Source organism: Pungitius pungitius, chromosome 8, assembly GCF_949316345.1.
Source record: "Pungitius pungitius chromosome 8, fPunPun2.1, whole genome shotgun sequence".
Lineage (NCBI taxonomy): Eukaryota > Metazoa > Chordata > Actinopteri > Perciformes > Gasterosteidae > Pungitius > Pungitius pungitius.
In genome coordinates, this window is record NC_084907.1 from 6295402 (window position 1) to 6319641 (window position 24240).

At 45.1% G+C, this 24240-nt stretch overlaps 2 protein-coding genes across 2 annotated transcripts in view; one reads left to right on the top strand and one right to left on the bottom strand.

Moving 5' to 3' along the window:
* Nucleotides 1-2306: 2306 nt before the first annotated feature.
* LOC119229895 (dual specificity calcium/calmodulin-dependent 3',5'-cyclic nucleotide phosphodiesterase 1B-like) lies at nucleotides 2307-13696 on the top strand. The gene is made up of 14 exons (XM_037490704.2): nucleotides 2307-2524; nucleotides 4887-5000; nucleotides 5612-5794; nucleotides 6194-6260; nucleotides 6366-6482; nucleotides 6790-6930; nucleotides 7601-7701; nucleotides 9160-9285; nucleotides 10083-10184; nucleotides 10342-10462; nucleotides 11470-11551; nucleotides 11765-11882; nucleotides 12270-12406; nucleotides 12499-13696. The coding sequence occupies exons 1-14, from the start codon at nucleotides 2472-2474 to the stop codon at nucleotides 12594-12596; spliced, it is 1560 nt and encodes a 519-aa protein (XP_037346601.1). The 5' UTR covers nucleotides 2307-2471; the 3' UTR covers nucleotides 12597-13696.
* A 147-nt stretch (nucleotides 13697-13843) lies between these two features.
* The window catches only part of LOC119229896 (protein phosphatase 1 regulatory subunit 1A-like), a 29498-nt gene continuing 19101 nt past the window's right edge, over nucleotides 13844-24240 (bottom strand). The window contains exons 3-7 of the mRNA XM_037490705.2: nucleotides 23362-23399; nucleotides 23120-23183; nucleotides 17080-17262; nucleotides 15749-15880; nucleotides 13844-15228 (exon numbers count right to left, since the gene is read on the bottom strand). Of these exons, the coding sequence (XP_037346602.2) occupies nucleotides 15149-15228; nucleotides 15749-15880; nucleotides 17080-17262; nucleotides 23120-23183; nucleotides 23362-23399 (497 nt within the window). The 3' untranslated portion in view covers nucleotides 13844-15148. The remainder of the gene's footprint in view (nucleotides 15229-15748; nucleotides 15881-17079; nucleotides 17263-23119; nucleotides 23184-23361; nucleotides 23400-24240) is intronic.

Sequence of the window (24240 nt, forward strand, 5' to 3'; positions counted from 1 at the left end):
CAGCGTAGATTAACATAAACTACAGAACTATACACACACGTTCAAATAGATGACATTGGCTGGATTTACAGTAACACATTCTGTGTTCATTCTGTGTTTCTTCCACACACGCATGGTTTTCAGCAGCGTTCCGAGCCAAGGGCCATGACACCTTGCAGGATACACAGAGCATCTGATAGACATCTCAGTCTCGTGGCGTGGCGGACCACAATGGAACGGTAAGACTGCCTTCATTGTTTTCCTTTCGTACTTCATACTACACCTCACTCAAGGTGAGTCTCGGGCTGTTGTGTTGCAGAAGAGTTTAGATTTGTTTATTCAGTGAAATGTGTGTCGTCTAGTTAGATCTCACAGTATTGTCTACTGTAAAATGACAGGTAATATGCAGAAGATTCTGTCTTTTCACAACCGGTTCAACAAGAAATTACAGTTTTTTTCCATGTACTGCCACTTCAAATTTTACAGTTACTTTACTACTGTAAGAGTTTATTTAAGAGGCACTATGGTTTGAAGCAAACACATTATGTACAATAATGTATCAACACTGTATTGTAACATTTATAAGGTAATTAGAGAGTCAGTTCAGCTATATTATAAAAACTTTGGTCCAACTTTATTCTCTGTTTAGGATTTGAGATCATTGGAGTCGATCTCTGGAGTTTTCCTTAAATTTTCCAGTTGCTGTATGTTGGCACAGCTGTGCATGGAGCTAAATGGTGGTGCAAGGACTGTAACATGTAACATGCTGGCAATGATAATGCCTACTTGATACCTCATACCTTTACCCTTTCATTTGACATGTTACCATGACATTAGTAAATAGGCTCTAGCTACAAAGCACTTTTTTTGCATTAGCCTGACCATTGCATTGATTGAAAAAAAACTTAAACTCGGGTCAAATCCATCTGATTCCTTTCTGCGTGCCCGTCAGTAGTCTCTTGAACATCTAGTTCCCAGGCAGAGACTTGTCTTGGCGAGTAATAATTGCTTCATACCACCGAGTGGACACAGGGAGAGATCAGAGGGATCGTCATCGTCAGGGGGGAGACGAAGGGAGAAAATAAATAAATAAACCAGTTTAGAGGCTGGCAACCGCACAAAGGGGATCGAGTTTTGAGTTTGCAGCTTTGTAAGTGACATTTGATGAATTAGCCTTCTTACATTTTTAGTTAGCTACATTCAGTGTCGTTGTAGATTCTCTTTCTCTTCTACCTCAAAACATTAAGCATTTGGGTGAAAACGAAACAGCTTTAAAGTCACACAGGAGATGGAGAATCGTAGGTTGCAATGTTACTCCTCATCATTTTTGCAATATGTTGAGCCGTGTCAAAGAGCATGGGAGCATGAGAATGAGTCTGACCCAGCAGTCAAAGCAAGACGAGGAAGGAGGGAGGTGGACAGCAGGCAGGGGTTTTCCCATACAAGCCACAAGCAATACTCCATAAATAAAGACTATAAAAGTATTCAGGACACATAATAATAAAAGTGTTTAAGGACGAAGTTTAATGTCTCGACCGATCTTGTAGGTTTGTGTGCATTTCGTTTTCAGGTGTGTTTGTCGACAGAACAGTGCTATTTTTCCATTCTTTTTAGAAAACACTGACCTCTGTCCAGGTGACATCTCAAATATATATTCTTTGACCCTGCTGTTAGAGGATTTTGTTGATATGATCCTAATTATGACTGAGGTTCTGACCCTGCTGATCGAAGGGGTCACTATAACAGCTCTGTCGCTTTTTCTTTCAGAAAAGGTCTCTGACACCATATTTATTTTGTTTTAGTTTTTTTTACTTAAAATAGGCTGTGAATAAACTTTGGCTCAATCAAATCTGTAAAAAAAAAGAAGCAACCTGTCAAAACATTTAAAGTAGATGTATTTAGACTTTAGTGGCTCTTTTCTGCGCAGTGCGGAGCAGTGAGCTGTTGTGTGTTGTTTTTGTGTATTTTGGTTCGGGTGACTCCGGCGGGTTTCGGTGAAAGACTCTCTGTGTAGTTCCCTAATTTGCGGGCTGCGGTGGAAAATTTTCATTTGGGATTTGAGTACGCGCGGCTTGAAAGCCTCGCAGTCAACACTTCATCAGAGAGGGAGGTCACCTCACTCACACTTCACTCAGCGGGGTGTACACACATATGCAGAGACTCCCTCGCTGAGAAAGACACTCTCTCTCTCTCTCTCTCTCCCTCTCACACACACACACACACAAACACACACACACGCACACTGAAAAAGTTTGGGCCTGCCTAACCAATCACAGTGAAGGGGAGTCTGTCCCCCCAGAAGTGGGTGGGAGAGCTGTTGAAACAGAAGTCTGTCTCAGGACGCACAAAGTTTGCGTTGGTGATTTGGAGAACTTTTATGCTTTGAACCTCTCTGCAAAACTCTTTCTTTGCTATTTTTTATTTTTTTTCGTCTTGTCTTTTTCTTTCTCCATTGAACTCTGGGGTCTATTAGGGCAGAGCTTCAGTGCGGAATGGCTGAACTGCTGCGGATTCGTAAGAAAAGGCTGCAGATCCCCATCTCTAGGTAAGACAGAGTAAAGGTTGTCGCAGATGACATCGTGATCCGATACCTGCACGTCCAGCCTTTCAGTGGCGGCATGAATAAAAGCTGGAGGACCAAGCAAGCTACGTCTTTAAATGTCACATGATGGGTGCAATGAGGCTCTCTAGAACACGCTGTGATAAATGACAGTGTTCTTGTTTCGCATCAATGGCAATTTGTGAGTCAAAATACATCCTGTGCAGCACAGAGATGAGCGATAATGCAGTAGCACTCTTTGGGTTTTCATTTGGTATCTGCAGAACCAACTTATTTTTGATTATTGGGAAATTTTGGATTTTTCGCAAATTTATAAGACTACAATTAGCAGCATGAGTGATTATCACTGCAAGGGGTTGTGATGCCTTTTCTGTTAAAGGAAAATGTGTTGTAGAGGCAAAGGGCCATGTGGTTTGGTTCTGGTTAACGCAAAAATGTTGCTGTCGGCAGAGTTCACACTTTTTTTTTTTTTGTTTAGCCGGAAATTCACACCTTTCTCTTATGATGAGTTTTTCTTGGTTTGGGTTTATGAAACCGTTTACATCCTCAATAAGATTTACGCAGACAAATACATTTCTATTTGTGCTGACAAAGCTATTACCATTCGAGCTCTTCAACATTGCTTTTCAGCTAGTGAAAATGACAGTATGTGTAGATTCAACATAGCCTGGGCCAGAGGAGGATTTGTCATGTCTCTCTATAAACATAGTTTCACAAGTGCACTTGACGAGTAATTTCCTGTAAACGTCCTGTCTGGAGGCTCTTCTACTGTGAACGGCTAAAACCAAAAAGACTCTATTATCATGAAAGATTACTGTATATTGCGAGTGAGCGGGGGAATTCAGACGCATGCTATTTTTATGACTCGACAGCTTTTGAAAGCCTCTGCCAGCGTGATAAACACTCCAAGCACATCTCATCCACTGTCTCATCCACTGTCTCATCCACTGTATCATTTACTGTCTCATCCACTGTCTCATCCACAGTCTCATCCACAGTCTCATTCACTGTCTCATCCACTGTCTCATCCACAGTCTCATTCACTGTCTCATTCACTGTCTTATCCACTGTCTCATTCACTGTCTCATCCACAGTCTCATTCACTGTCTTATCCACTGTTTCATTCACTGTTTTATCAACTGTCTCATTCACTGTCTCATCCACTGTCTCATCCACTGTCTCATTTACTGTCTCATCCACAGTCTCATTCACTGTCTCATCCACTGTCTTATTCACTGTCTTATCTACAGTCTCATCCACAGTCTCATTCACTGTCTCATCCACTGTCTTATTCACTGTCTTATCTACAGTCTCATCCACAGTCTCATTCACTGTCTCATCCACAGTCTCATTCACTGTCTCAGCCACTGTTTCATCCACTGTCATCCACTGTCTCATTCACTGTCTCATCCACTGGCTCATGCAATGTCTTATTCACTGTCTCATTCACTGTCTTATCCATTCTCTCATCCACTGTCTCATTCGCTGTCTCATCCACTGTCTCATTTGCGTTTGAACGCAATCCTTGTGGTCACGTTCTCCTGGAGAATGCACGGCACTCTGTGGCCCACGAGTCCAAGTTCTGCAATCAGATCAAATTAATCTCTCCTTCAAACGACTATGGATAAAATCAGTAGTTGAAACTATGGGTGGTGTTTTACATCAGAGCTTTATAGTGGAGTGAAAGCCTTTTGGTTTGTTTGGTTTTCTCTGGTGAGATTATATTAGCATGCTGAAGGCATGTGCCCCAGCATTTGCTTTTCATCATGTTCACTCTGTTCCAACAGTTCGATGGTAATTTGATCAAAAGTTTTGAATTGAGCAACGTGTTCTCAGACCAGACCTGAATGAGCCGAAAACTTTAAAACTAAAAAAATAATAATTTCTTTTGGATCCCACTATGATGAAATGTGGCATTCACAAGATCTCAACCATGAGAATAAGTTTTCCCTGAAAGATTTGGCACTAATGATGCCCTTTTCTTTGGACAGCTTGGCATTTAAATCACTTCCAAATGAACTCCTTCCTTTCAGGAGAATTTCTCAACGTGCTAAAGCGCCTCGTTTCACACGCTCAAGACAATGACAAGCGCTGTTGATTTACAGAACTGTGTCCAGAAAGACTGTTGCACACAAAGTGCCCATTTTGCCCAAACTGACCTTTCCTTGGAAGCTGTCATTTTTCTCGCTGAATTTGGTTGGATTTCTAAATGTTGCCCCACTTTCTCTGCAGCTCCTGTTTTAAGAGGGGGAAACAGCAGTTAGAGCACTTTCATAAGGTCTCATGCCTTTTTTGACTATTATTTGACTGTGCTCGCATCTAAATAAATAACTGTGTTTCCTTCCAGACTGAGGACCACGCTCAAGCAGCTGGAGGAGAAAGATGTTGACTTTGAAGAAATCAAAAAGAACCTGGATTTTACAGCGTCGTTACTGGAAGCAGTTTACCTCGATGGAGCAAGGTAGTGGAGTGATACGCTGTTGACGTTTATGGCTCTTTTTTAATTCTTTCAGGAAACAGTTCAGTACTTTGTATTTGCATAGTAAAACACACAGAGCCATCCATAACAGCCCCCATAACCCCTTTCTCTCACTCTTGCCGATTCAATGAAAGTCTGGATCATCACACGGGATCTACAATGAAACACTAAAACAGTAAATGTTCTGCTGTTTACACATGTACAAACTGTAAACTGCCTGGATGGTATCAGAAAAAGCACCACTTAATGGAAAGGTTTCATCGTAATCAGATGGGACTTGTTTCCAGGGAAAAGGTTGAACTCTGCGGTGATTAGAGTGCTGAGAAATGAAGCCAAAGTTACTTACTCCCAACGTACGGAAGGAATTTTGATACAGCTCGCCCGTTTAAACAGTATGAAGAATAACAGTGAGGCACGATTGCGGGCTTGGCTGCTCTGGGTAACAGGTGCCGCTGGCTTCCGGCACCGTGTCCGAGCCCAATCCACCCCGACGAAGTGATGTTGAGCATACTGCATCATGTATGGAGCGTGATATTGAACGCAGTTTACTTTTGGGTGACTCTTTTCACACCATTGCGTGCTGTCTCGCTCAGGCAGAGTCTGGAGTCCGAGGACGACCTCCAGCAGCTGCAGTCAGACGGCGTGCCCTCAGAGGTCACCGATTGGCTGGCTTCCACCTTCACCCAGAGGGTTCGGCGGCCTCTACGACGCCCAGATGAGAAGCCCAAGTTCCGCAGCATTGTGCATGCAGTGCAGGCTGGGATATTTGTTGAGAGGTTGGTTTTATCATCTATTTATTTATTTGGTCATGTTTATTTGAGATGTTTCACACTTGTAATAATGCAGCTGCTTCAGAAAAGGAAAGAGTCAAGCGGCCACAAGTTTTATTTATGAGACCAAACTGATAAAATAAGGAAACTATAATCGCATGCTGTAAAACTCGAGTTTCAAACGACTGATTTCCAGATTTGTCCTATAACTCTAACGTAAGCTCGTGCAGTGTTGCTAACATAGCTGGACTGTGAAACATTGGGCTCCTTTTCTCTTAAAAACATCCTTCCAAAGAGGACAGGGACTTTGGAGGATTTACATAAACAGCTCCTGAGACAATTTAGCTGCACAGTGTCAACACCTGAACTGTAACTGAACTCAACATAAACACTGCATTATTTCAGGATGTTCAAGAGGGCTTATACAGCCGCCATGCCAGATGAACCCGCCGCGGTCGTAAACTGCCTTAGGGTAAGCGTCCACCAATCATCCCGTGTCTCCACGCATCCCAAAAAGCGATTATGTAGAAATCCTAAGTCTCACGTGGCACATTTACTTTACCCTCCTCCTTTTCAGGACGTTGACCGCTGGAGCTTCGACGTGTTTGCTCTGAATTCCGCCTGCTCTGATCATGCCCTAAGAACTCTGTTCTTTGAGTTGATCACCAGATATGGCCTCAACAGTCGCTTTAAGGTCAGTTTACATGTTGCACAGTACAATTTAATAACGTCAGTGTTTTGAATAACACTTTTTGCTGTAATAGGATCATTTTTCTCTTGTTCAAAGCTGTCATGGGAAATGTGTGTTTGCAATGTCAGATTTAATCAGACATGTGGGTTTCATTACCAATTTGGACCACTGGGATGCTAGATTACGTGTGTAAATCGCATGCATCATACCTTGAACCCTGTCAATCCTAGACTTCATTCCAAATGTTTTCTATTCATAAAACATCTGATTTTTAAACTTGAATGTGGCTTTGATGTCATGAACTTCGCAGATCCCCATATCGTGCCTGACAGAATTCCTGTCGGCATTGGAGAGGGGATACAGCAAGCACAACAACCCCTACCACAGCCACGTCCATGCTGCCGATGTCACTCAGACACTGCACTGCCTGCTTCTGCGCTCCGGACTCGTGGTACACACGGCTCACTTCAAAACAGTTTGTTTCTGGCCTGCATTACATTTACACTACAAGGATACAGCTTGGGAAGGAGGGTTTTCTTTCACAATGCGTTAGTCTGCGTTAGTTTTCTCTATCCTGCCTGTGGCAGTCAGTTGCGCACCCATTTGTTTCCACTGATAATCTCAAAAAAAGACTGATAACAGATGTAAAGTAATAAAGAAAAGAAGAAAAACTGGTTATGTTTGGAAAACAACACTCCACTGTCACACTTGAGCACACTTTAAACGGCCTTGTAGGGACTTTTGTCCGCTGCACATGAACACACATTTGGTGCAGTAGACTCCGGTATTAAATATAATAGACATATTGTGGATGGATGGCATGAAGCCCAATGACTTTAGTGTTGCTGTGATGTTTCTTATTGGGCCAAAATGAGGCTGAATATCTCTACATTTTATCAGGCTTTTGCTATGCATGCAATGCTTGTTGAAATGAACAATACTTTGTTGGTTTTGGTCGATTTCAAGGATTTGTTGACAGAAAAAACCCTTGTCATTAAATTCCAAGTGATTAAGAACGGTTCCTCTAACAGTACAGTGTGTGCACCCTGCTACATACACAGGTTTAAAAAAATATATATATATATATATATATATCTGTTTTGTCCCTTTTATCCATCAAGCACTGGCTGACAGAGCTTGAGGTGATGGCGTCACTTTTTGCCGCGGCCATCCACGACTACGAACACACGGGGACCACAAACAACTTCCTCATCCACACAAAGTAAGATGCTATTCTGAAACCTATATATTCTGCAGAGATGTCATGGATTGTTGGTCTAGGAAGGTAGTGTTTCTTAGTGGGATGGAGAGAGTGCCACTAAAGCAAACATTCGCGGAGAGAACGCAGTATTTTTAGATGACGATTTTTCACATCGGAGGGCTGAAGACTGCAGTCTCTTGGCCCCCGTCATCATGCTTTATTTTAGGTAAAAATAACTCTCCACAATAAGAACACATGTCTTGGTTACAGAATCTTAAGTGGGTGTCCTAGAGACTGGAAATACTGGCTGTTGACTTCATAGAGAATATTAGCTGTGGTCAGATTGAATTCACGTTGGTTATAATTGGTTCTATAAAAGTTTTCACGTATCAAATACATTCATAGAAACCTCGTGCAACAGAAACCTCTGACCCTTCAAACACTGAGCGTTTCACCAATATATAAATAGATAAATTGCATTGTTATGTAACTCTTTAGTTGGTGGATGACAAACAACTTCATATGTTTTCCTAATAAGATATTAATTAGTGACGGCAAATGAAGAAAATCCTCTCGAAATCAATGATTTTTTATAAATTAAACCGGTAAAGAGGAGATCTGTAGTTTATACTTTACAAGCCTTAAAAGTGTCCTCCAGATGTTTGACTCACAGCTGTTTCTCACTGCTTACTTCTAGCCAATGCCATATTGCCAGAGTTTGTTTTTTTATAGGCGCCATCACATAACAGAGTTATTTCTTAATTTAGACCATTTCATTCAATTTGTTCAAGCAGTTGTTCGTCTCCCTCAGGATAAGGAGAAATCTTTTCTATTCTTTTCCAGGGTAATTACAGTCATAATACATCGTTTACTCCAGCACACAATATCCTCGTCGGAAATTACAAATCCGTACAATAAAGTGTTACTTTAGGGGTTTTATTTTCACTGTGAGATTTTATTAAAAATGCATTGTAATCATCATGAAATCCAGCTGACTGGGTTTTTTCTCTCGGTAAAAAAATGAAACTTTTAACAGCTCCCTGAAGACCACTTGACCACAAAGCTGAATGTTTTTCTTTGAAGATATTTTCACAAGCATTTTATTTGTTTGGTTGAACAAAATTGCTAATTGGAAATCTTTTCACAATGAACTTTGTTATGCATGTAATAATGTAGATTATGCAAATGAGTGGACACAGAATGCCTGATGGAGAATTTAGCTAATTAGCTCACTATACTGAGTCATTAATACCCACAATGGTTCTTGTTTTTTTTAACATCAGACCCACTCTTACGCACTTCAAATTACGTAAACGATTCGCTGAGGACTCTCATTTGATTTCATCCTCACCTCCTCCTTGCTTCGCCATGACAACACTCTACAACTGCACCTTTGTACATGTCCCACTGTGTAAACTGGCCTTTGTCTTTTTTTGTGTGCTCTCGTCCTCTACTGCTCTTTCACTGTGTGCGTGCCAGGTCTGAGTTTGCATTGATCTACAACGATCGGTCGGTCCAGGAAAGCCATCACCTCAGTGCGGCGTTCCGCCTGCTCCAGGACGACCAAATGAACATCTTCACTAACTTGACAAGAGAAGAATGGATGTAAGATTGCAATGTTTTTATCACCCTAAATGCTATTGCTAATTAGTTTTTTTTATTATCATTTAGAGATACCTAAGTTGAGTGATTAACCAACTGACAAGTAATCATAGAGTAGTTGAAGGAGAATCTCATTAAAATGTCGAACTTCTTACCCCCACATGGTGCCCCAGGCTGTGTGAAAGGGACTTTTGCTAGAGAAGAGGTTGTCCTTAAATGAGACTTTCAGTCCTTACCGGCTACAAAGCGGCTCCCTTAGCTAAGCCTGACCTCTGACCTCTTGAGATAAAATGTCTCCTTCAGATATCAATAGGAGATCACATTGCAATTTCTGTTTGGTGACTCATCCACTAAACATCCATGAATAGGGATTGAGCCTCAGCGCACTTCTCGTAACTCTAACAACTATCAATGACAGACGTCATCGTTTTTTGTAATAGGCCTTAACAATGGCATATGTAATGTACAAAGACATCAGCTGATTTGTATCTCAACGTGTGAGTAAAAAATATATTCCAGCACTGAAACACAGTTTGTGAAGAGAGAGAAAGATGGTTTTTTTTACCATTTACAATCATGAAGGCTGATGCTAAAAATAGCCCACATACAGTATGTGACTTGTGTTTTATTCATGGAGGCGCTGTGCGGATATCACCAAACATAAACAGCATGCCGTAATGGGCTTTTCTAGCAGTCAGCATTGCCATGGGAACAAGAAAATCCTCCAGGATTTCACAAAAGCTTCCTTCTGACCATTCTGCAGTTATTTCCCACAGAGCAAGATGTGTTTTTGTTTATAGGGAGCTGCGCTCTCTTGTTATAGAGATGGTGCTGTCCACAGACATGTCCTCCCACTTACTGCAAGTCAAAGGGATGAAATCCTGTCTACAACAACAAGAAAGGTAACACCAAACGGACTTTTGTTTGTTCACTCTGTGGCGCACGATCAAAGGCCATGAAATTAAACTGTGATTCAGAAAGTGGTTGAAACAGCTGGTGCTCAATCTGTTTCAATCACAGCAGCGAAAAACAAGAAGCGTATTGTGTTTTTTTAAACAGGATTGACAAGCCAAAGGCACTGTCTCTGTTGCTCCACACGGCTGACATAAGCCATCCATCCAAGCCCTGGGCACTGCACTCTCGCTGGACCACAGCCCTGATGGAGGAGTTTTTCAGGCAGGTATGAAGTCTATAATGAACCTGAACCGACAATGTGACTATTCTGAAAGGAGTATCACACTTTCACTCCATTTCCATACCTTTTCACTCGTCATGTTGAATAAGCATTCGGTAATCAGTTACTTAAATATAAAAGAGCAGTGAAAAGGTATGGAAATACTCCTTCATTCACAATAATGAGTGAAAGTACAAAAGTTTGAACAACCCAATGTGGTCAAAGTATCAAAAGTGACAAAACTAGCAACGGCAACTCTTAAAGAGAGTGAAAAAAACACAGAGACAGTCAGAGAGAGGCAGAGAGAGGCCAGGAAACTGACAGTGAAGACACATTCCCAGAGGAAGTTATGATGAAGACAACACATAATAGAATCCAGACCCACAAAGCGTGACTGATGTAGTGTTTCGCTCTTTGGTGTTGTTAAAATCTGTGAATTGATGGTATATATAGATTTTTGTATTTTTAGTTGGACATCTTTAGTGGACTAGAAGGTAATTCAACATAAGTAGGGACTCTAGGGCTCGTAAAAGACACCAGAAACTTAAAATTCCAGGCAAACTATTGGCAATCCCTGGGAATTGTATGTGCCTCCTACAAATTGCTTTAAATAGACGTCAACCTGCACCTGCACTGCAAGTCACAAAGCTGCTTGCTGACTAAAAAACACTTTTCAGGCAATTGAGAAAAATATCAATCCTGTGTTTGGAAAAAAAAATAGAGCATTGGCTGGAGTACTTCAAATGAGTGGATTTGCTATAAATTCAGCAATGTGGTTCTGTATTGTCATCCTCTGCTCTATTCTCACTGCCAAGATGTGGGCTGGAAAAAATAGAATAGAGGAGATGTTGGGCATCTGTATCTGGTTTGGAAAATAAGAATTGAGGAACCGCATTTAAATTTCTAACAATTTCAGGTGTTGAGTGTATCAGGCAGATTACCTGGGGCAAAAGTTGTTTTCAGGTGATGGTGTTGTTTGAGATATTTCTTCTCTCTCTTTCTATCGTTGTGAGGGTGATAGAGAGGCAGAGCTCGGCCTTCCCTTCTCTCCTCTGTGTGACCGAAAAAGCACCCTGGTAGCCGAGTCTCAGATCGGTATGTCTCACAAAACGCCTTCCAAAAACCTCCTTCTTCTTTCACTCAATCCTCTTCTCACAGATTTAGTTCCCATCCGTACTGATATTTGGTCACGGCTGGAAACTGAAGCGAAATATGTGTCGTATTGCAGCTCTGTTACTGTTATAACAGAATTACACTTAGAAACGCATTATTTCCACATTTTAAAAAGGAAAACCGCTTGTCTTGCAGGTTTCATCGACTTCATTGTGTACCCTACGTTCTCTCTGCTGACGGACATGGCTGAAAAAGTAGTTATTCCTTTGGTGGAGGAGAACCCCGGCCCACCAGACCCCTGTAACAGACACAGGTACCACTCTGAGGAGGCTTAAACCCTTGGTGGAAATGTGCATTATTTTAGGGTGCAGCGACCACGTGACTGACCGGGTTGCTATCAGGTGTTCTGGGTGTTGTCATGAAAGATACTTGTACCAAAGCCCCTGTGTGTTTGCTCTGTTTGTTCTGCTGTAGAAACATGACCCGCTCGGTATGTAGATAGAATTTTAAGGTGATGGAAATACAACAATTCCACCATATATCAACGGAATGCTGAAGATAGTACCTTTAAATAAAAGAAAAACATGTCAATAATAATTTCACAATTACCCAGTGATAAAAAAAGGAATAAAAGAAGGGGGAATAAGCATAAACCTGGAAAAAAGGGAGTATCCACGAGAGCTCTGTTGTCTCTCCACAGTAATCTGTGGAAGGAGAGCTCCAGGGGTCTGCAGTGGAGTCTCGCTCACATCACAGCTGAGCTGGTGAGCTTCCGCTCCACCTGGACACGACACACCGAAGACAACAAGCTCAAATGGAAGGAGGGGGGCTCCAATGGTACAGTGATCCCGTGAAGAGATCAACAGATACAGATATTGTTTGTTTGATGTTTTTCCAATGTCTTTTCCAATATGCTATATGTCTTTCAGGATTTTCAGATCCCAGTTTGACAATAGAGCAGAGATCCAGTCAAGAGGAGCCGTTAGAAAAATCTCTTCAAGACCCCACTACGTATTCTAAACCGTAGACAGAACTTTAACTATTAAGTGCTTAGAGAAACAAGACGGTCTTCAAAGGTAAATGGAGGTTAATGCTGAGTCACTGTTTGTAACAAAACCACAATGCCTTTTCATGTGGGGATTTTGGGAAGCTGTGAGGGAGGGTGGTTTAATGTTAAATTCATCTTCCCAAGGTAAGATGTACATTCACAGAAATGTCCTTGTGTCTTATTTCAAGGGTAGTATACTCTTATAATTTAAATGCAGTGTCCATGCTGGCCATGTTATACCGCATCGTGCATGTTATTAATTTAATTTACCACCTAAACACTTGTAAGGAACGTTTTACATTTAATAATTTTAGCTAAACACAATTCATTTATTCTATGAAACAATAAACGTTAAAAATATGTAAATATTTGTCGTTTGATTCATTATAAGGTTGGCCCTGTTGTGATCGCATATAGTACCTTGTTTTTTATGAAAACATTTTGTTTAGTTCCACTTCTGCAAAATGAATTACAAACGATTCAGTGTCTCATTCAGCAAACCCATGACTACAAGATACAAGTAGATGGTTTTCTGCACAAAACCAAGGCAACAATCCGTGCATAATTGTGCTCATAGGGTGGTACCCAAAGAAAATGCAGCATTGCAACAATGGCAACAGGTCTTTTACTTTCAGGAAATCCTGCAGCATATCCCCCTGTCACATGCTTTATAAGAAGATACTTGATTAATCTCACACATGCACTTTGAAGTGTGTTATAGATGTCACGTTACCAGTTGACCTAAAATACCAAACAATCCTATATATGAAAGATGTATGTGTTTTTATGCTCCTGGCTCATTGCATTATTTATTTGTAGAGTGCCTGTTTTTAGGACATAGTTAATCTCTACTAAATTCGTGCACATGTGCAGTGATGACGCTTTTTGGATACTTTCGAAATCATACATACTACTAATTTATTAGTAAAATAGGTCTTTGTTTGTATGCCTTAAACTGTAAATAGTTTGGAGCTGTCAACCATACTTTTTACTTGTTTGCATCCAGAATTCCCTAGATAATTATTACAGATAAACAAGCAATGACCAATTTAAACATTTTATTGTATCAAACAAATATAGATTACGGATGTAATCGTCAATCAATTCAAGTAAAATTGGAACAAAACTCTGTAGATTAAATCCATGTAAAGTACACTATTACCATTCAGATACCAACAGAACAAACATTACATGGTCCATAATTATACCGCAGAAGAAAAAATAGAAAGCTTGCACAGGAATGTTTTTATTGTATTTTTTTGTTCATTGTAGTCATTATTTGGATCAATACTACGTAGGCTTTATTTTGCTGTTTCATTCTGTTTAATTCCTTTCAGGCATGTCAAGTATTAACGTGAAAGTCATGAAAAGATTGTCACAAAGTCTAAATAATAATGCCACTTCAGTGATACTAATAACAGAAAAGACGGAGTTGACAACTTAATAGATTAAATTATTCGAAGTCAATAAATCGCTTCTGGTATTTTCAATTTTTAGTTTTGTTAAAATAAGTTCCCCTATAAAAAGAAAGCATACTACAGAAAAAGTCCCTGTACATTCAGTGCCATGCAGAAAAGTGGTTTATGACCAGCATTTAATTTCCAGAAAAACATTCGAGTGCGATTTATACATTTTGGCTCTGAGTGTAATACTTTAACCACAAATGTACAAATGGCACCTGCACATCATTGAGGTGAATAAGGATATTAGGAATAATTACTCCCTACTGTCAAGTCAAACTGATATCACTTTCTAACTTTGCCAAAGCAGATTTGCCCTTTGTGTTTAAGTTTGGTCCCTCGTCCAACGAGCAAAACAACAGGACAAGACGTGTGTTTGCGTGTATGAGGTTTGCAGGAAAGTAGGTTGCTGCGAAACTTCTTGTGTTGTGTTGCTTGCTTTGCTCTGGCCATCGGAATGATGAGGTTTTTGCTTTAGGTGGAGATTACAAATTTGGAGATGGGGGTTTTCAAATGTCCAATGTTTTGTCCACCTAAGAGTCCAAAAATGAAATTTAGAAAAGAAAATGTGCGGAATGTCAAGATATTTTCTCAAAATGTCTCTGCTAAGTGATGAATTGACTAATAGTTGATGCTCTACATGTTGCAGCAATAAAATAATATGAAATTATTTGTTTTGTTTGATTTTTCCAATCCAGTTAGCCGTTCAATCAAGAAACCAAAACAAGCTAATTAAAAATGACTAAACTTATTTGAGGTACAAATACAATTGTATTGGTGTGAGATGAAACAATAATTTAAGGAGTCATGACACATCATGACAAAAACTAAAAGGATGGTGGATGGAATTTTTTTTGCCTTTGACCAATGCGCGTGTGTCCTAAGCAGTGTAGTTTTTCACACATAATAAGTGTAGAACCCGGCTCTTGTTCTCTTGGATGGTAACTGAGGCCTGACCGTAGAAGAACATCGACGTCCTGATATGCTCCATCAACAAAGTGGATCTGCGGACAACATCTTCTTCAACGCGTGAGGCTGGCTGAGACGAGCCAGCAGCTTTGTGTTGCCGCTCTACTTCCCTTTCTTCATGCTGCTTTTCTTTGTCTTCTCCTGTGCCGGCTGATTTGGTGCGGATGCTGCTGCTTTTGTGTCTGCAATATATAAACACAAGCTACTTAGGCACAATAAGGAAAGGGAAAGAGGCTTTCTGAGGAGGGGTTGATGGACGCTTGCAGATGACAAATAAATATTTCAACATTGGTTCTTAAAATGGAGACACTCTGTGCTATTACACAGAATATAATGGTCCAAATGAATTTATTATCAGGGGTTCAAGCCCAAAACTTTGTTTCTCCCAACAACCCAATGCAGTGTCCATCTGGCTGGAATAGGAGTGATGTGCTGAAATTGAAAGAATGAAAGAATAAATCGGAGGAAGCTACTCAAGAAGAAGACGTGACGCAATGGGCCACAAGGAAGGCGCCTCCCTCTGTGCCAGAGCGTCATACTTCCCACAAGACTCAAGACACAAAAACACATTTTCTCACTTCCACATGAGCCGCCTGAAGGGTATTTCAGCCGCTGGAGCACTGGGATCAAAGCCACTTTGGGGGGGGAAGGAGTTCCCAGAGGGAGCGGATTTCTGTGTAAACAGGCCTCCTCTGACTCTACCTGGTCGTGCGTTGTTTTGTTGCGACGAGGGATCTGCTACGCTGGCAACGGCGGAGCGATCCTCGGCCTCCTGCTCGGAGAGGGGGCACTCGAGTCCGCCAGCAGCTTCTAATAAACTCTCCCTCGAGAACTCTGCAGGGGGCCGAAGGGACAAATGGAGGTTGAACTGAAGGGGAAGTACAGCGTAGACTATCAACACTTTCCATCGGACAGCAGTGTGGATTCAATGCTCCATTTCTATATTCTCTGTCTAATTGTGTTAGCGCACAGAACTTTAACTTTTTCTCAAAAAATCAAATGACTTGACATTTACATCTGCATGTGTTCTAGTCAAAATGCGTCAAGTCAAAAGGTCGATACTAAAGCAACCAAGTTTGGGATTTTTAGGTTTGTTTACCCCGGGGTCCCCTGTGCTCCTTTCATCTGTACTGAGAACTTATTGGCTGCTCCTGGAGCGATCCATAAAAAAACTCAGTTATCTCATTACACTGAAGTATGTTTTTGCTGTCGAGCCACAGGGAATTCAATTGAAAATAGGAAACAATAACAAATAGAATAGAAAATTGTATTAACACAAACATGACGGACGTGAAATCACGGTGACCTTTGATCCCCTAAATCTAATCAGTACATCATTGAATTCAGGTGGACGTTTGTGCCAAATTTGGTTAAAATCATTGTGTTGACGAGAATGGAACAGACAACAGAAAATGAAGGCCTCAGGCAACAGCTATTTCCATAAAGATAAAATGTTGGCTCTTCAGAAAAGCAGCCCTCATTTTACATAAGTGCATTACTGAGACCTTGCATCATATGTGCTGTACTCAGTACCTATCTACTCACCTACTCACCTGCCCTCAAAGGCAAATATTTGGCCCTGGGCTGAAATGCTGATTCACATTTTTGCTGCCAAGGTGGCACTTTGAACCAAGTGTTTTCATTAAATAAATGGTTCAATCACACACCTTCTGGCAGAGAGTTACATGGGAAGGTTGATAGCACACTAAAAATGAAGCTACGGCCTGTTAGCTCAGCTCAGCATGAAGACTGCAGGGAGTGAAATCAAGCCTCAGCACAGGGAAAAAAGAAAACCTCTGAAATTCAGTAGTTATAATAATGGTACTTAATCCTTCTAATCTAAATCCTTCCTCAATATTATTATATAAAGTGCATATAAAGTATTCTTGTCTCTTATCAGTTTTCAATGGGACAAAGCCACAGCAGTAACGTCTTCATCCTTCCCTATTTGTGTTTGTGCTTGAAGTTTTACAGAAGCTTGTGCTCCCGATCGGGCGGATTCGTTTCAGTAGACATGTGGACTGCGAACGTACCCTCCATTTGGCAGCGCAGTTTCTCAAAGGCCTCTGCAGTGGCCTCGTCGTCGTGCGGGAGCTCCTCGCCGGCGGGGAAGGAGTCCGGGCTGGGCCGGTCCGACAGGCAGCTCTCGGAGGAGCACTCGTCCCCGGCTCCCTGCTGCTGCCTGTACAGGTGATGCTCTACCATGAACTGAAGCTCTGGGGGAGGGGGTGAGATTGTGGGGGGAGGGGGGGGAGTAAAAAAGTATTGGAAGATGGAGGACAGGCAAGAAAAGAAAGTAAAGCAAGATGTAGAAATGGTAAGAACAGCACACAGGAAAGAGACACGAAGGACGAGACTCAATGAAATCCACTTCAAAAGAATATTGTAGGTTGAGCATTTTTAATGAGATGGCACGATCCAAGCCACAGCCAGTAGGCAGGTAAAAAAAAACATCTGATCATTTATTTAATTGCTTTCTTCACCTTCCTCCATCCACATTAGTATTTCTGTGGATTGCCTTGCAGTGGGAAACTAAAGCACACCGATTAGTGCCTTGTTCTATTAAGAAGTCATCAGACGTGAAGCTGTTAAGCTGTGAAACTAATTTAAGAATAAACCTCGTATGGCACTACATTGAACTTATCTTCTCATTGTTCCCTTTCTTTGATGTCTTTTTGGAAGTTATTCACTCAAGACACGTATGCATTTATGCTATATTGGATGTTGACATTTAACACAATATTTAATTACATTGCAGTGATAAAAGAAAATGAATCCTCACCATGGCAACTACTGCACTGATCGGCACCAGGGATGAAATAGGACACTTAACGTAGACCCCTCAATAGTTTTTATCATTATTGAGTCAACCAATTCACAAAGTAAGTTTACGTTTTGTGACATCTGACTTTCTAAACTCTATTGGCTTTGTCACATTAAGGTACAGGTTGCCGTTACTTTAAAACAACACTGATGTGTCCACATGTACTGCATGTTAAAACATTTAATATATGTTAAATATTTCTTGCAAAAAACTGTTCAGCTGAAGTTGTTTTGAGGATTTCTTAGTGTAGGGTGTGCGGGGTCGGGTTTGGGAGGAAGACGCTGGAGACCAGTCTGCCAGTTTTTAATTCTTTTATTTTCTAGCGTTTTTAACACACGTGCCGGCGTCCTGCTCGCTCGTTCGGGGGCCCTCCCTCGCTCGCCCGCCTCACTGCTCAAATGGGGGAGAGCACACACTCACAATCATTGCCAGCTGATCGTCATTGTTTTCACCTGGCACTGTTCCCTGAGCCGCTCCCCCTCTCTCTCCCCCTGCAGCCGAGCCGAAACCACGCCCGCCACCACATACCCCCACCGCCCGACTTAGGCCGGGGAGCCGTCCGGCCTAGCTTACTCCCCCCCCCCCTCCCTCGAGAGGGCGGGAGAGGAAGTCCGCCACGACCATCTGCGTCCCCGGCCTATGGACCACCTTGAAGTTAAAAGGCTGCATGGCCAGATACCACCGAGTGATCCGGGCGTTAGTATCCTTCATGCGGTGGAGCCATTGGAGCGGGGCGTGGTCCGAACAGAGGGTGAATGAGCGTCCCAGGAGGTAGTAGCGCAGGGAGCCCACCGCCCACCGGATGGCCAGGCACTCCTTCTCCACCGTGCTGTACCTGGCCTCCCTCTCCGACAGTTTCCGGCTGATGTAGACCACCGGGCGGTCGACCCCCTCGACCTCCTGGGACAAAACGGCCCCCAGCCCTCTGTCCGACGCGTCGGTCTGCAGGACAAAAGGGAGAGAAAAGTTAGGTGTGTGGAGGAGCGGCTCCCCACAGAGAGTCTGTTTTACCTTCTCAAACGCCCGCTGGCACTGCTCTGACCACTGGACCGGATCTGACGCACCTTTCCGGGTCAGGTCGGTCAAGGGGCTGGTGAGGTCCGCAAACCCGGCGATGAACCGTCTGTAGTAGCCTGCCAGCCCCAAAAACCGCCTCACCTCCTTTTTTGTCTTGGGGCGCGGGCAGGCTGCAATTGCCGCTGTCTTGTCCACCTGAGGACGCACCTGCCCCCCCCCCAAGTGGTACCCCAAATACCGTACCTCCCTCCGTCCAACTGCACACTTCCCCGGGTTGGCGGTGAGCCCGGCCTGCCTCAGCGACTCCAGCACCGCGTCCACCCGCCGCACATGCTCCGCCCAGGTGGTGCTGTGGATAATTACATCATCCAGGTATGCGGCTGCATATGCGGCGTGCGGGCGCAGCACCCTGTCCATGAGGCGCTGGAACGTGGCCGGGGCACCGAACAAGCCGAAGGGAAGCATGGTGAATTGGTACAAACCATACGGAGTGGAGAAAGCCGTTTTCTCTCTGGACTCTGGGGACAGGGGAATCTGCCAGTAGCCCTTAGTTAAATCCAGGGTCGTAAAAAAACGTGCAGTGCCCAGCCGGTCCAGGAGTTCGTCGACCCGGGGCATTGGGTAGGCGTCGAATCGTGACACGTCGTTTACTTTGCGGTAGTCCACGCAGAACCGCACAGTCCCATCCTTCTTGGCCACCAGAACGATGGGGCTGCACCAGGCGCTGTTGGACTCTTCTATTACCCCCATCTCCAACATGGCCGCTAATTCCTCCCGAACCACTTTTCTTTTGTGTTCGGGTAGTCTGTAGGGTCGTGACCTCACCGTCACCCCCGGGGTTGTCTCGATTTGGTGCATTATCAGGTCGGTGCGGCCTGGCCGGGGGGAGAACACATCAGCAAACCGCTTCTGCAACTGGGCAATGTCTGCTCTCTGGTCCTCAGAGAGACAACCCTCACACGGGAGCGGGGTGGGATTAGCCGCTTTTGGCACCTCCGGCCCCAGGTCCTCTCTTTCCGATACTGTGGAAATCAGAGAAACAGACTCCGCCTCCCTCCAGGCTTTCAGGAGGTTGAGGTGGTATATTTGTGCAGCCCCGCCCCTGTCAGACCGCACCACCTCATAATCAACATCCCCCACCCGGCGTGTGACCTCGAAGGGCCCTTGCCACTTAGCCAGGAGTTTTGAGTTGGAAGAGGGAAGTAATACAAGTACCTTTTCTCCCGGTGTGAATTCTCGCAGCTTGGCCCCTCTGTTGTACAGCCGTTGTTGTCGTTCCTGGGCCTGGAGCAAATTCTCCCGTGACATCCTCCCCAGTGTGTGGAGCTTTGCTCGCAGGTCCAGGACGTACTGGATCTCGTTCTTTCCGGGGCTCGGACCTTCCTCCCAGCTTTCTTTAATAAGGTCCAGCACCCCTCTTGGTGACCTGCCAAACAGAAGCTCAAAGGGAGAAAATCCCGTGGAGGCCTGGGGGACCTCCCGGACTGCAAACAACAGAGGGTCAAGCCATTTGTCCCAATTACGTTCATCGTCGCTAATAAATTTACGAATCATGGACTTCAGCGTCCTATTCATCCGCTCTACCAACCCGTCGGTCTGGGGGTGGTACACGCTCGTGCGGACGGACTTAATGCCCAGTAACCCGTAAAGTTCTCCCAGTGTGCGCGACATGAACGAGGTGCCCTGGTCTGTTAGAATCTCTTTCGGGATTCCAACCCGGGAGATGACCTGAAACAGAGCCTGCGCGACGCTCTTTGCAGAGATATTGCGCAATGGCACTGCCTCCGGATACCGGGTTGCGTAATCCATGAGGACTAACACAAAGCGGTATCCGCGTGCGCTCCGGTGAAATGGCCCGATGAGGTCCATGCCGATGCGCTCGAACGGAACCTCCACCAACGGTAGCGGCCGCAGCGGGGCACGTGGTATGGCTGGTGAATTAACCAATTGACACTCCGGGCAGGACGCACACCAGCGGCGCGCGTCCGCCCGGATGCCTGGCCAATAAAATCGGGCCATTATCCGGTCTAGTGTTTTCCCGTATCCCATGTGACCCGCCATCGGATTATAGTGAGCCGCCTGGAAAACCATTTCCCGGCGGCTTTTCGGTACTAACAACTGGGTGTTTTCCTGCCCTGTTCGAGTGTCACGACTCACTCTATACAGTCTGTCCCTAATCAATGAGAAGTGCGGGTACGATTGTGCTGTGTCAGGGCGCACCAAATGACCATCAATTTTTATCACTTGGTCGTAGGCTGAGCGTAGAGTATCGTCACGAGACTGCTCGAGTGGAAAATCTTCCATGGAGCGGAACTCGGGAACCGCCGGGGTCTCCTCGGGAGGCTCCGCCGGTTCCCCATCTCCCCCGGCGGCGTCGGCCGACCTCGCGTCACCGCTGAGCACCGCACACATACCGCATGTCCCTGTCGGTCGTGAACGCACCCCCGCAGCCTGCCCCATTAGCGTGTTAAATCCCTCCCAATCCGTTCCCAAAATTACGGGGTGCGTCAGGTGGGAGCTAACCGCGACCTTTATTCTATATTTTTTTCCCCTGAACCGAAGTTCGACGGACACTATGGGATACTCGTGAATGTCCCCGTGCACACACCTTATTTTCACCCGCGACGCTTCTACCAATGCCCCTGGCCGAACCAGGCTCTGGTGTATCATGGACTGCGAACAGCCCGAATCCACCATCGCCTGGCGTGTACCCCCCTGGATTCTTACCGGAACGCGGTACGTCGCTCCCGGGCCGGGGGAGGGTGATGGAGCGCCGGCAACCCGGATCACCTGCCCCACCTCCATCAGCGGGCACTCCCTCCGCAGATGGCCGGGCTGCCCACACTTCCAGCACTCCTGCCCTGGCGTTTGAGAACCTCCGGGTGGGTCAGGAAGAGTGCCAGGGCTTGCTGCGGTCGGGGGGTCCCGGTGTCGGGTCATCGGCTCCCGCCGTGGGGCTGGTCGGAGTCGCCCTGTGGTCAGCTGCTGGCCCCATCCCCGTGGTGCGGCTGCCTCCAGGGTCGAGGGTGGCGCGCCCTCCCGGCCGTCGCGCCCGCCGGGGTGCACCGCCAGGTGGTCCTCGGCCAGGGTGATGGCTGCCTCCAGCGTCGGTGGGCGGTGGTACCGGACCCACGCCGCCGTGCGGCCCGGGAGCCCCTCCAGAAACTGCTCCAGTACCACCTTCTCCACGACCTCCGACACCGTCCCCACCCCGTTCGGTTGGAGCCACCTGGCGGCCGCGTCCCGGAGCCGCTGCCCGTAGGCGAAGGGTCGGTCCTCCGGTCCCAGCCTGGCACTCCGGAATCGCCGGCGGTGGTCCTCGGGCAGCAGTCCCAGCCGGTCGACCACTGCCTTCCGCACCGCGGGGTAGTCCCGCCGGGCCGCCGGGGGAAGCCCCATGGCGGCTGTCTGCGCCTCCCCGGTCAGTAGCGGGAGCAGCCTCACGGCCCATTCCCCCTCCGGCCATCCGCACGCCTCCGCCGTTGCCTCGAAGGCTTCCATGAACGCCTGGGTGTCATCCTCTGCTGTCATGCGGTGGAGGGTCAGGCTTGCCAACGCTGTCGGCCCCGGTGGTGGAGGTGCGGGCCCCGACCGCTCCACCAATTGCTCCAGCGCCTGGGCCTGCCTCCCCACCTGGACCTGGAGCATCCCCATGAACTGACGGTTCGCCTCTGCCTGTTCGCGTTGGATCCCCGCCAGCTCCCCGATCATCTGCGCCAGTGCGAGCGCCGGTTGGGTCGGCATATCCTGCTGCCTTTGGTCCGTCATCCGCCGAGTTGGGTGCCACTGTAGGGTGTGCGGGGTCGGGTTTGGGAGGAAGACGCTGGAGACCAGTCTGCCAGTTTTTAATTCTTTTATTTTCTAGCGTTTTTAACACACGTGCCGGCGTCCTGCTCGCTCGTTCGGGGGCCCTCCCTCGCTCGCCCGCCTCACTGCTCAAATGGGGGAGAGCACACACTCACAATCATTGCCAGCTGATCGTCATTGTTTTCACCTGGCACTGTTCCCCGAGCCGCTCCCCCTCTCTCTCCCCCTGCAGCCGAGCCGAAACCACGCCCGCCACCACACTTAGTCTGATCGAGCCAAAGTGACCGTATGAAACGTTCCCTTTGTGTTTCCCTTAACAGTTTAACCTTCTGAGCTTTCTGTTAAACTTGTTAAATTAACTGTAAATAATAATTTAAAGCAAGCAGAAACTGTCTCAATGCAAATATCGATGTGTGATGGATCACCTTTCATTGTAGGTGTTCCCTTGGGCCCTTTTCGACGTTGTCGAGGGGAGTTCAACAAGGCAGCCTGCAAAACATCAAATGTTTCTTGTCCAACTGGGCAGAGAGCACGAAGATTGAAGGAGATGGTTTTGATAAAAAATTTTAAAAGCAAGAACAGAACAACGCCATTTCTGAAAACCGTCTTCAGATAAAATGCCCCCCCCCCCCACCCCCCACAAAAAATAAAGCCTTTATTAAATTACCTTATACAACTGGTTTGGGAGCCGATCTTCATCTATTTCTGCGAGAGAGCAAATACACAGTTACATACAACACACACTTAAACAAGGCAAATAAAGGACAAAATGAACATCGTACAGCCTTGAGACTGTTCATTTTGCACATGTGACCTCATCTGTGTGTCGGTGCATCTCAACCCGCCAGTAATACAAGGTGACCTCGGCCCAGGTGCTTTTGTGACACGCCATGAGCCACACGCACGAGTTTTCTCAATTCTTTTTTCAGTCAAATAGTTTTCTTCTATTTGCAAACCCAGGGAATGATAATCCACCTTCGTCTTCTTCTTAATCGATCTGCTGACTCTATAAACAGTAAAACAATGTTCATCCTGAACCCCTTGAAGTGGGAAGTGAGTTTGTGCAGTTTGGAGCTCAGTCGATTTACAATCAGTTCTGATACATCCAGCTAAAACTATTGCGGTCTACAGTGAAACTCAGCAGTCCTGCAGTAACTCTACTAACTGTACTACCTTCTGGTTGTGCTTCTAACATGTTTACCACGGTATGTGCATACAACATTTCTGTGGAGATCATTTTTGTTCATGAAAACAAGGGAACTCCAACATGATACTACACTCACGTGAAGATCGTGTGACTCCAGCTGGATTAAGATTGATCACATGAGGTTGGTATTTGAAACCGGACTCTGTGGTCACTAAATGAAAAGACTGAAATGGAAACAAAAAAAACGTATAGTGCGGTATAGTAAAACCATTAACTGTAATCAATAATGATGGCTTGGTAACCCGTATCCACTGCGTTTCCAGCTTTGGAACTTTTTTCTAGGACACCACCTTGTTGCTTGGCAACCTATGCATCCCTAGATACTAGAAAGCCACTCTG

What these genes read in the sequence shown, in the direction of transcription:
- LOC119229895 (XM_037490704.2), top strand. Translation starts at nt 2,472, where the DNA reads ATGGCTGAACTGCTGCGGATTCGTAAGAAAAGGCTGCAGATCCCCATC. An exon ending in CGGTCGTAAACTGCCTTAGG is followed by an intron (nt 6,261 to 6,365) that starts GTAAGCGTCCAC and finishes CCTCCTTTTCAG; the next exon opens with GACGTTGACCGCTGGAGCTT. An exon ending in TGTCTACAACAACAAGAAAG is followed by an intron (nt 10,185 to 10,341) that starts GTAACACCAAAC and finishes TTTTTTAAACAG; the next exon opens with GATTGACAAGCCAAAGGCAC.